The sequence below is a fragment of the Rhinatrema bivittatum genome, chromosome 3 (assembly GCF_901001135.1).
Source record: "Rhinatrema bivittatum chromosome 3, aRhiBiv1.1, whole genome shotgun sequence".
NCBI lineage: Eukaryota > Metazoa > Chordata > Amphibia > Gymnophiona > Rhinatrematidae > Rhinatrema > Rhinatrema bivittatum.
Window position 1 is genome coordinate 172,431,654 of NC_042617.1, and position 13,234 is coordinate 172,444,887.

Below are 13,234 nucleotides of genomic sequence, written 5' to 3' on the forward strand. Positions count from 1 at the left end.
GAAAGGTAGTTCTCTTCTTCTGGCTTATGCTGGGCCACAGGGAGGAGAGAGCACCAGCAGCTTATGCACACTTTTGGCTCTGATGACAGCTACAGAATCTTCAGCCTTGCATTAGCTAGATCTATAGGGTAGGGCAGTGGCAGAACATTTTGTTTTTAGCCCCGCGAGACTCATCAGAGTTGGGGTAGCAGCCCGATGATGCACAATGCCCAGGGCTGATGTTCCTCTCTTCTCCCACTGCCTTCCTCTTATCTTGATCATTTCTGTACCCATGGAGAGGCACAGTGTTACAGTGCCCTTAGGGCAGTGGCGCCTAGAGCCATAGCCACATTGGCCATAGGCTAGCTACGGCTCTGCCCAGAACCTTGGCCTGGACTAGCCCTAGGAGGGAAGTCTCACAGTAGCAGAAAAGGTTACCTCTAGCAGTTGCTTTCCCCCTCCTCTTCCCCCTCTGTGGGAAAAGCAGCAAAGCCAGAAGCAAGGAGGAAAACAACTCAGTGGAAAGGAGAGCCTCCATAGTTGCAGCACCACCTCCCGGAGGGGTTTGTACTCTTTTTGGGAAAGTTGCCTCCAGGTTGGCGGTCCTCCCACTCATCTTAGCACCATCCTTGGTGCACCCTGTAGTCCTAGGGCCCTATGATAAATAAAAAGAACACAGTCACAAATGTTCCACATGGGGGACCCGGCACTTATACAGCACGGCCAGGTAGTTTTGCCCCACTTGCAATGGGGATGTGGGGCCTCCTATGAAGGAGGCAAAGATATTGGGCCTAGTTCCTCCTAATCCTTCTACACCCCTCAAACAGGGGGAACCGGCAGCCATGGAGGCGACAGAGGACCACGCAGTTGCAGGGGAGGCTGCCAATTAACCATTGCCCCACAGGGCTGCCCTCTAAGACATCTGTGACTGGGGTCCAGGGACCATCAGCCCTCTCTCCTGAAGGTGATGAAGTTAGGCAGGTCCCTCGGGTGGTGGTTGGCCCTTCCCAGTGTCTTTCTTTCAAACATTGCACATAAAAATTAGCACTTGAGCACATAAAATAGCACATACGCGAATGCATGCGCTTTTAAAAACTGCAACTTACATGCATAAATCAGGGTCCACGAATAACTGCGTAGTTAAAAAGGGCATGCCAGGGGCATTCTAGGGCAAGACCCACAATTACACAAATAAGTTGCCATTTTAAAACCTGCCAAAGTAACACAGGTACATCTTTTTACTTGCGTATATTTGCTTCTGCTCAATATCTGGTGTAATTCATTATAAACATCATTAAACTGGAAAAATGACTGGGTAGAGGATCTGAGCACAATAGGGGCACTGCAGGCTGAAGATCCAGAAGGGTCTTTAAGAGCTGCAGATAGACTGGGCGAACTGGTAGACTAATTGGTAAAACTGGTTATTTCATTGCCATGCACATGCTATAAAATGCACATGTAAAAGCTGACTTATAGGAGGTAAAAGCGTCAAATTAACACAATTAAAATCTACATGTGAATTCTTTGAAAATTGGAAGTACAAATACACGGCTATATGGGTTGCGCACACTTATCCGGCTAATTTCCAACTTATTCAGCTAAGTCGCGCCTTTCCCACTACTTAGCCGGACAAATTTGAACTTTTTTGGATAAATAGAGACACTTATCTGGCTATATTACGATTTATCTGGCTAAGTGGCAGCAGGCCTACATAGCCGGATAGGTCTAAAAAGTGCTACTTGTCCATCTAAGTAGCACTTTTCAGACTTATCGGCTACGTATCACAATTTAGCTGGATAAATCACGTTTATCCAGATAAGTCCGATCTTGCACAACTCATGGTTTTTTTTTTTTGTGTGAATATTTTTTATTAATATTATGAAACAGCAAAACCATAACAGAATACGTACATCCAAACAGTAGATACAGATAAGGGCACATGAAAACATGAAAACTGTAAACATTAATTTCAATCCTGATTTCAAAATTTGTTGGACATACAAGTATCTGGATCATATCTTGGGGAGAACAGATGACAGCCGTCAACCGTCATACCTTTATAAGTCAAAAGTCCTCGAACATCAAATAGCAATTATCAAATGTCGGCAACTAGGCATTGTACCACCATGCGATTAATGAACTAGAACAATACAGTCTCCCATAAACAAACATAGTATTGTTTTGCTGGTAACATAAATTTCTTATTATAATCCTTTTTTCTAAATCCTTACACCCCCCCCCCCCCCATTTCCATCTGACACACTAACTATCCATTCCTCCCCTTTCCCCCCTCCCCACCCCACAGGCTTTTAGGGAATCATAGAACCACAATATCTGAAACTGAATTACAGAATAAAATCAGGTGAACAATAATCGGTATGACAAGGATATCGACCTTCCGAATTTACATAATGGCACGTGGTTAGGCACAACATAAGACAAGGATAACAAAAGATTGTAATTTCAATGACAGATCAATTTCAATGACAGATCAATTTCCAGTGCATCATCGATTGCTAGCCCCCACCACCATTCGGAACATGTAAACCACTGACACGCAGTCCTTGATATGTATGGATCTTCAGGCCCCAGGCCCTCCAAGACTATAGGTCCTGGTAGTCCATCGAGATATTCAACGTCACGCCGTCGTTAAAGATGGTAGAAGGGAAGTAATTTCCTTTGGCAAGAAATTTACATAAGCCTGCCAAATAGCTAGTGTGCGAGTCTGATGTCTAACTGTTTTCTGTCGAGCTGTTAAATATTCGTTATATAAAGTCTGGTAAATTTTTTGCCTCCAAATCACCTTATATTGAGGCGACGAATTCATCCATTGATTCAGTACTGTATCCACTGCCATTAGGCTGATTTTATGGAAAAACTGGATGTGAGAGTTACCCAGCTCATTAACGATAGGCGGAGTAACCCCGAACAACCAAACACGAGGGTCAAGTGGAATTGAAAGTCCCCAGATCTTCCTTAACAAATGATGGAGATGTATCCACAATTCTTGAACCATGAAGCACGACCAAAAACTGTGATAGTAATCTGGATTATCCTCTCCACATTTTAAGCATTTACTGTCTAGTATTAGTCCCATACGATAGGCCGCCTGTTGAGAATAAAATGCTTGATGGTAAAATTTAAATTGTTTATCTCGCAACGTTACATTCTCGCAGGTTAGAGGTATACGTTGAAAGCAGGCTTTGAGTTCATCAGGTGAGATAACTCATGGTTTTTACATGCACAAGCACTTGTGCACGCGCATGTACTCATATTTTATAATCTGTGCATATCCTTTCTGCGCTGGTTATAAAATACAATAGCAATTTTGCACGTGTCCATATGTATGTGCGTAAATGGGCAGACATGAGCAGTTTTGAAAGTTATCCTCCCTGATGCCAGCCAACACTTTTTAGGAACAGAGAAAAACTCCATCCTACCCTGCTCAACTTGTTTTTGCTTTTTACTCATTAATTTTACCTGTTTTTCTCTCTTTTTGTATTTTTGTGCTCTTCTTTTTTACTTTCTCGTGTTTTGATTTGCTTATTTAACTTTATTTACACTTCTAGCCTTTATTGTTTTTTTTCTCCACCTCTTCCTTCTCGCCCTCATTCTCTGTGGCCTCTTTGCCAATTCCCCCTCCCCAACCTCATCACTTCTTTTCCTCCAGCGGGCAACAGCTGCGATCTTTCTCTCTGGAAGGGCCTGGGACAGCAGCAGGTCACAAGGGTGGTAGCTCATCCTGGGTTGGGGAACACCGCACTGGCTGTTCCCTTGTCCTAGTTCTGCCGCAGACTAGCAACTCCCTCCCCACCTGGCCCACCACAGCAGAAGCAGCTCCTCTTCTTGGCTCACCAAAAGAGACACGTGGCTAAGCCGTGGCACACTTACAATGTCGCCACTATGTTCTGGCTGCTCCCTCCCTCGTGGGCTTTCAGGGCCTCCATGGCACCGAGACTCAACAGCATCGCCATTTTTTTTCTTTCTTGATTGGTTAGCCGGTGGGCCCCCCTCCCCCACCCTTCTGGATTGCTCAAGCCTCCTCTGGGGGGGCCCGCCCTCCAGTTTGCTTACCCCTGGTTTAGAGCATGGATCGAGAGTACATTTAGGGGCTTCCTCTATGCTGCTTTATAATCCTTTCCAATCCCTCCAGTCTACCCCTGCGCATTTCTTTACCCCCACCTCTTCCATGACCTCCAGGGGTAGATAGGCCACTCTCCCCCTGTAACTTCAGGTTCAGGGCAAGCCAGCAAATCCTCTATTTCCTCTGCCTAGAGGTGGTACTGAACCAGCCTTTTGACCTTATTTCATCTCCACTACCCTCTACCAGCCCTCCACCTCCCTTTCTCTCTCTCTCCCTCCCTTCCTAACTCTCCATCACGCCTTCTCCACGGTTTAGACCAACTTAGTGATAGCTCTTGGATTGCTATGGTTTAGATACTATCATTTATTATTTTTAAACAGGAAAATTTAGAAAAACGTTTTCAGGTGATGATAGGGGGGATATTTTTATTTAATGTTATCTCTTTACTTAGTAGGCACGCACTTGGTTAGTAGGAGCTGCTACTTATTTTCTCAGAAGGGCTCCTCCTGAGGATCTGGAAGAATTCTTTCTCACAGTGCTAAGCATTACAAAATCCTCGTGGAGCATTCTGCTGACAAAGGCAGAGGTGATTTCCACTGGTCGTAGAATGCATATTTAAGATCCCGAAGGATTTGAAGAATATTTGCCTGAATTAATCCTGAAAAAAAAACCCCCATAAGATATCAGATCTTTAAGCTGGCAGGCTCCAGTTTAGATTGAACCAAGCCAGGGCTTCCCAAACCTACCCTGAAGACCCCACAGCCAGTCGCATTTCCAGGATATCCACAACGAATAGGCATGAGATAAATTTGCATATACCGAGGCCCCATGATAGACAAATGATTCTCATGCCTATTCGTTGTGCATATCCTGGAAACGCGACTGGCTGTGGGGTCTCCAGGGCAGGTTTGGGAAGCCCTGCCCTGAGCCATTTACATACTGATGAGGTAAGCAGCTTTGAAACAAACAGTGTCAAACTGTTCAAGGGTGGGTGGGGCTGACATTCAAAAGAAGCTAAGATCATAAATTAGGTGATTGGTTTCAGCCAAACTTAACCTTAAGTTTTCAGCTGGAAATTCACCTAAAGGTTAGGCCCCCTAAATTTAGGCCTGCTATTTATTTGCCTAGATTTAGGCTCCAAAATTAGGTGCCTAGTTCTGAAAATCAGTACTAAGGGCCTAACATTTTTTTCCCCACCCTAACTCCACCTCTCGTATCCAGCCACTTTTTAGGGGCCTAAATTTAGATCATAATGAAACTAGGAGCCTAAATGTAGGCACTCAGCCCTAGTAAACATTCAAAAGGGCCAATTTAAGAGCCTAACTGTAAAAGTTAGGTGCCTAAGCTATTTGAAAATTAGCCCCTGTGTTTCTGACTTCACAATATGAAACTTGTCCTGTTCAATTCAAGAACACTGTTATAGACTTGTGAGCTTGGTTACATGGTGGTTCCATCAGTGGGTTTAATGCAGTGCAGCTCTTTCACACCACAGACATTTTAAGACCACGTAGAATAAAATGAAGCCAGCCCTATGGCTTTGAGTCGCTTGTTTGGTGGAAGGACCAACATTATGGAGATGATGGGGAGGCGGAAGGGAAGGTAGGCCGTGGAAAGACAGATGACTGCTGCTGGAAAAGCACTGATTGGTTTTTAGCTTCAGACACTAACAAGGGGGCCGATGCAATACAGGGCGCTCAGCCGAGCGCACTGTATAACCCGCAGTTGGGCGCGGGTTGTATAGGCGCTAACTAATCCCCTTAGGCAATAAGGTGATTAGCGCCTCTATAAGGCGCATTCAACGCGGAGTGAATCTTAATAGCGCTCATCACATACCAATAAACACGGCGTCGGTTTTCCTAACCAGCGGGCAGCTGACGCACCCGGGCTCTCGTTAGCAAGGAGGCGCCAGCTGCTCGCAAGCTGTTCAGCCCCTGCTTTCTGCGCATAAATATTGCATCGGCCCCAAGGTGTGTCAGGGGTGGGGGTTGGAGGGAAGGTGTTGAAATATTTAATTTAGCAAAGGAGGGTTGGGCATAGAAAAAAAAAAAGCATAAACTGAAGTTGAAACAATGGAAATGAAAGTTAGAAGAAAGGAATATTTTAATGTGGCCATCTAGCAAAGAGTCAGATCTTTGAATTTCCAAAGTGATTAACATTGTTCTTGCATTTTCTATAGCATGCTGCTTGCTGTCCACATTGCAGCCTTCCACACAGAAGATAACCATCAAGCATTTTTACACAGGCAAACCCGTGTTACCCACGTAAAAACGCAGTTTGGTTACTGCCCTGCCCGCTCTCCACCTCCTGTATTTCGCAGCGCATGTACCTTTATCCACACAACAAATAAAGGAGCGGGGGAGGGGGCATGGTTACGTCGGAGAAGTGAAACCGTGTGCAGGGATTTCATATTCAAATCTCCACATATACTTCCATGAATATACCCTGTGCTTGCTCCCATGCTGGTAAAAGGAAACCCCCGCCAGGCAAGATTCCCTTTGAAAATAAGCTTGCAGTCCCATGGGTACAAATCAGCAATGGTACTGCCAGCCACATGGGGGAGTTCTAAAATTACCCACTCCATATCATAACAGGGACATGAAAAAACTGATGTCAGGTGAAGTATTAGTGAAGTAAACATCTTTTTCAAAGTAATTTGCTGTACTTGCATAATAATAATAATGGAGGTAACTTTAAAAAAGGGTTACCGTGCATAAAACTGGGTTTTTACGAGTGTAAGTAGGCTCTCAAAAATTGCTACTTTTCATAGGGCTGAACTGTCAAACGTTTTTATGTGCGGAAATTTACATATGTACAATATAAATGGGCTTTTGAAAATTGCTACAATATATGCTACTTTTACATGCATAACTCCTTTGAAAATTGCCTCCAGTGATGTTAACCCTCTCAGAAATGTATTATATTTTTCTTTAAATAGGACCTCAGGTTTGAACTGAAGGTGAAAAACTTGGCATTATCTGATTCCAGAGGCTATGATCTGCAGAAAGAAATATTAGTTAAAGTATCAAATAGCAGAACTAAGCAGGTACGCATTCTGCTCTATTAATATACATGCTGTGCATCGTATTTATCACATGAATGCTGCGATAAATGCACCGTATCAATGGACACCTCTCCACTTTGATGTCAGACCATATGGTATAACTTTTCAGTATTTATACCGTACAGTGAGTACAAGTTTGCTGTTGCAAATGCGGATGCATTCGCTCCCTGTGAGTGTACTGTTTGGCGCAAATGTAAAAATCCACATTTATACTAATAGTAGAGCGGTCAGACGTGCTGGAAGAAACTGATTTATCCAGTGCATCAAGTAGTCATGTCAGTTAAAGCCTCGCTGTCTACCCTGATTGCCTCTGAACAGATAAGCGCATATCATTTCAATCCAGATAAAAAGTAGCCCATGAGACATCTTGTTTGCTTTAGCAATATAGAGGTCGATATTCAAAGGGTTTGTCCAGGTATCTTTTGGAGTCAGCAGAAGAAAACATGAGAATTAGGGGGGGGGGGGTTTCTCCCTATTCCCTGGCTAAATTTTGTCTGGACAACTCATTGCCTGCCTAGAATTTACCTGGGTAAAAAGAAGCAGTGCTGGGGGTATTCCCAGGGGATGGTTTCACTTTCGGCAATGTCTGGAGAAATTTAGCCAGTTAATTCTGGTCAGAGAGATACTTGTCCTACAGTTATCAGAATGAAGCTACCCAGACAATTTCATCCAGGTATATTCAAGGGAAAACTTATCTGGGCAAATTCTACTGAATATCCAGTTAAAGTAATTATTCGAACTCACTAGCTTAACGTAGTATGGACATCACAGAGTATAAGTTTTTCCTAATGGCAACCTATTATACATAAGAACATAAGAAAATGCCATACTGGGTCAGACCAAGGGTCCATCAAGCCCAGCATCCTGTTTCCAACAGTGGCCAATCCAGGCCATAAGAACCTGGCAAGTACCCAAAAACTAAGTCTATTCCATGTAACCATTGCTAATGGCAGTGGCTATTCTCTAAGTGAACTTAATAGCAGGTAATGGACTTCTCCTCCAAGAACTTATCCAATCCTTTTTTAAACACAGCTATACTAACTGCACTAACCACATCCTCTGACAACAAATTCCAGAGTTTAATTGTGCGTTGAGTAAAAAAGAACTTTCTCCGATTAGTTTTAAATGTGGCCCACGCTAACTTCATGGAGTGCCCCCTAGTCTTTCTACTATCCGAAAGAGTAAATAACCGATTCACATCTACCAGTTCTAGACCTCTCATGATTTTAAACATCTCTATCATATCCCCCCTCAGTCGTCTCTTCTCCAAGCTGAAAAGTCCTATCCTCTTTAGTCTTTCCTCATAGGGGAGCTGTTCCATTCCCCTTATCATTTTGGTAGCCCTTCTCTGTACCTTCTCCATCACGATTATATCTTTTTTGAGATGCGGCAACCAGAATTGTACACAGTATTCAAGGTGCAGTCTCACCATGGAGCGATACAGAGGCATTATGACATTTTCCGTTTTATTCACCATTCCCTTTCTAATAATTCCCAACATTCTGTTTGCTTTTTTGACTGCCGCAGCACACTGAACCGACGATTTCAATGTGTTATCCACTATGACGCCTAGATCTCTTTCTTGGGTTGTAGCACCTAATATGGAACCCAACATTGTGTAATTATAGCATGGGTTATTTTTCCCTATATGCATCACCTTGCACTTATCCACATTAAATTTCATCTGCCATTTGGATGCCCAATTTTCCAGTCTCACAAGATCTTCCTGCAATTTATCACAATCTGTTTGTGATTTAACTACTCTGAACAATTTTGTGTCATCTGCAAATTTGATTATCTCACTCATCGTATTTCTTTCCAGATCATTTATAAATATATTGAAAAGTAAGGATCCCAATACAGATCCCTGAGGCACTCCACTGTCCACTCCCTTCCACTGAGAAAATTGTCCATTTAATCCTACGCTCTGTTTCCTGACTTTTAGCCAGTTTGCAATCCACGAAAGGACATCGCCACCTATCCCATGACTTTTTCTTTTCCTAGAAGCTTCTCATGAAGAACTTTGTCAAACGCCTTCTGAAAATCCAAGTATACTATATCTACCAGTTCACCTTTATCCACATGTTTATTAACTCCTTCAAAAAAGTGAAGCAGATTTGTGAGGCAAGACTTTCCTTGGGTAAAGCCATGCTGACTTTGTTCCATTTAACCATGTTTTTCTATATGTTCTGTGATTTTGATGTTTAGAACACTTTCCACTATTTTTCCTGGCACTGAAGTCAGGCTAACCGGTCTGTAGTTTCCCGGATCGCCCCTGGAGCCTTTTTTAAATATTGGGGTTACATTTGCTATCCTCCAGTCTTTTTACTAATAGGTCTGAAATTTCATTTTTTAGTTCCTTCAGAACTCTGGGGTGTATACCATCCGGTCCAGGTGATTTACTACTCTTCAGTTTGTCAATCAGGCCTACTACATCTTCTAGGTTCACCGTGATTTGATTCAGTCCATCTGAATCATTACCCATGAAAACCTTCTCCATTACGGGTACCTCCCCAACATCCTCTTCAGTAAACACAGAAGCAAAGAAATCATTTAATCTTTTCACGATGGCCTTATCTTCTCTAAGTGCCCCTTTAACTCCTCGATCTTCTAACGGTCCAACTGACTCCCTCACAGGCTTTCTGCTTCGGATATATCTTTAAAAGTTTTTACTGTGAGTTTTTGCCTCTACAGCCAACTTCTTTTCAAATTCTCTCTTAGCCTTTCTTATCAATGTCTTACATTTAACTTGCCAACGTTTATGCTTTATCCTATTTTCTTCTGTTGGATCTTTTGGCTAAAATAGCTTCTTTCACCTCCCCTTTTAACCATGCCGGTAATCGTTTTGCCTTCTTTCCACCTTTCTTAATGTGTGGAATACATCTGGACTGTGCTTCTAGAATGGTATTTTTTAACAATGACCATGCCTCTTGGACATTTTTTACTTTTATAGCTGCTCTTTTCAGTTTTTTTCTAACAATTTTTCTCATTTTATCAAAGTTTCCCTTTTGAAAGTTTAGCACGAGAGCCTTGGATTTGCACACTGTTCCTTGACCAGTCATTAAATCAAATTTGATCATATTATGATCACTATTGCCAAGCAGCCCCACCACCGTTACCTCTCTCACCAAGTCCTGTGCTCCACTGAGAATTAGATCTAAAATTGCTCCCTCTCTCATCGGTTCCTGAACCAATTGCTCCATAAAGCTATCATTTATTCCATCCAGGAACGTTATCTCTCTAGCGTGTCCCGATGATACATTTACCCAGTCAATATTGGGGTAATTGAAGTCTCCCATTATTACTGCACTACCAATTTGGTTAGCTTCCCTAATTTCTCTTAGCATTTCACTGTCCGTCTCACCATCTTGACCAGGTGGACGGTAGTATACCCCTATCACTATAGTCTTCCCCGACACACAAGGGATTTCTACCCATAAAGATTAAATTTTGTATTTAGTCTCATGCAGGATGTTTATCCTGTTGGACTCTATGCCATCGCACACATAAAGCGCCACACCTCCTCCCGAGTGCTCCTCTCTGTCATTGCGATATAATTTGTAACCCGGTATAGCACTGTCCCATTGGTTATCCTCTTTCCACCATGTCTCTGAGATGCCAAGGTGATGTTTCGACTAACATTGGTATAGAAGACTTTTAAATAAATAAATAAATAAATAAATAAATAAATAAATGCCAATTAAGTCTATGTCATCATTCACTGATAATGAAATAACCCAAAACAAATCCTTCATATTACGTGTATAACTTCTCTTAACTTGAATTCCTCAATTCTCTAAATGTAGAGTATAATGATTCAATTGTTATAAAACAAAAAATATTTATGGAAGGAGAGGAACGTTTCATATGCGATAATCACAAATCCCCACCAGGGTGAATTGACTGTCAGTCTAATCATCAACGAACCTCCTCCAACCAAAGTGTATAATCAATGTGCAAGCATTTTTGTGAAAGTGAATTTTTCATATGTGTATCCTTTAAAACATTTATCGTTTCACTTATCGATAAAAGTGAAGTGAATCACTCTAAAGTTCACAATATACCCGGTGAGGGGTGTATAGCGATGGTTTCGAAGCAACCTAAAACGGCATAATAGGCAGTCTCTTATGGCTTAAACAAAAGCTCATACAACACCCCGACTTATCTGATGGTTATGCGGGTCACCGACGCGGCCACGTTTCAGGTCCACTCTCAGACCTTTCATCAGGGAAATTCGTCCTCTTGCTTCGAAACCATCGCTATATACCCCTCACCGGGATCAGCTACAAGGTTGCGAGGAGTGTTCACTTGCAAAAATTCTTGAAAAAATATTGTGAACTTTAGAGTGATTCACTTCACTTTTATCGATAAGTGAAACGATAAATGTTTTAAAGGATACACATATGAAAAATTCACTTTCACAAAAATGCTTGCACATTGATTATACACTTTGGTTGGAGGAGGTTCGTTGATGATTAGACTGACAGTCAATTCACCCTGGTGGGGATTTGTGATTATCGCATATGAAACGTTCCTCTCCTTCCATAAATATTTTTTGTTTTATAACAGTTGAATCATTATACTCTACATTTAGAGAATTGAGGAATTCAAGTTAAGAGAAGTTATACACGTAATATGAAGGATTTGTTTTGGGTTATTTCATATTCATTGTAAGAATCCTTCTTAACTTTGATTTGGTGCTCATTGATCATTCACTGATATACATTCTAATTCTCCTATCTTACTTCTTAGACTTCTGGCATTAGCATACAAACATTTCAAAGTTTGTTTTTTGTTTGTATTTTCATTCTGCTTTTTAATTGATAGGGATAAGTTAGAATCTTTTAGCTCAGGTGAGTTTATAGTTACAGGCACTTGGACTACTTTTCTAATTATTGGAACCTCACTGTCAGGATGCCCTAATTCTAATGCATCATTAGTTTCCTTTGAAGATACCTCTCTCCGAACCATGCGCTGCTGAGCGACTGTCAGCTTTCCCCTTTGTTCTAGTTTAAAAGCTGCTCTATCTCCTTTTTAAAGGTTAGCGCCAGCAGTCTGGTTCCACCCTGGTTAAGGTGGAGCCCATCCCTTCGGAAGAAACTCCCCCTTCCCCAAAAGGTTCCCCAGTTCCTAAAAAAACTGAATCCCTCTTCCTTGCACCATCGTCTCATCCACGCATTGAGACTCCGGAGCTCTGCCTGCCTCTGGTGACCTGCACGTGGAACAGGGAGCATTTCAGAGAATGCTACCCTGGAGGTAGGCAATGGTAACATGGAATAGACTTAGGTTTTGGGTACTTGCCAGGTTCTTATGGCCTGGATTGGCCACTGTTAGAAACAGGATGCTGGGCTTGATGGACCCTTGGTCTGACCCAGTATGGCATTTTCGTTTGTTCTTATGTTCTGGATTTAAGCTTTCTACCTAAGAGCCTAAATTTGGCTTCCAGGACCTCCCTCCCACATTTTCCTATGTCGTTGGTGCCCACATGTACCACGACAGCTGGCTCCTCCCCAGCACTGTCTAAAATCCTATCTAGGTGACGCATGAGATCTGCCACCTTCGCACCAGGTAGGCATGTTACCAGGCAATCATCACGCCCACCAGCCACCCAGCTATCTATATTCCTAATAATCGAATCACCAACTATGACGGCCGACCTAACCCTTCCCTCCTGGGCAGTAGGCCTTGGGGAGATATCCTCAGTGCGAAAGGACAATGCATCACCTGGAGAGCAGGTCCTTGCTACAGGATCCTTTCCTGCTGCACCTGCTCCTAGCTTATTTCTAGCTTCTGGCTACTTTTTGGGTTGTTGTTTTTTTGTGGGTTTTTTTTTTCAATACAAACACTCAGTATTAAATACAAACACTCAGTTCTTTAAAAGTCTGGAGAACACTCAGTTCTGCAGACTTTTAAAAATAAACACACTACCTACTGCTACCTTATTGACTGATTATTTAAAAATACAAAGTCTAACTTGTTTATTCACTGCCTTTCTGACTATTAAAGGCACAAACACACAAACACACTAAATAATATTCCCAATACTTTTAAAAAAGACAATGTCCCAAGCAAAAACTTACTGATTCCTTTCAACCACCAGCAAGGTGATC

At 42.3% G+C, this 13,234-nt stretch overlaps 1 protein-coding gene across 1 annotated transcript in view; it reads left to right on the plus strand.

Annotated features, from left to right (window-relative positions):
• LOC115088529 (kinesin-like protein KIF28P) overlaps nt 1-13,234 on the plus strand; it is a 179,075-nt gene that overhangs the window by 114,320 nt on the left and 51,521 nt on the right. Inside the window, exon 14 of the mRNA XM_029596792.1 lies at nt 6,999-7,106. Coding sequence (XP_029452652.1) covers nt 6,999-7,106 — 108 coding nt within the window. The remainder of the gene's footprint in view (nt 1-6,998; nt 7,107-13,234) is intronic.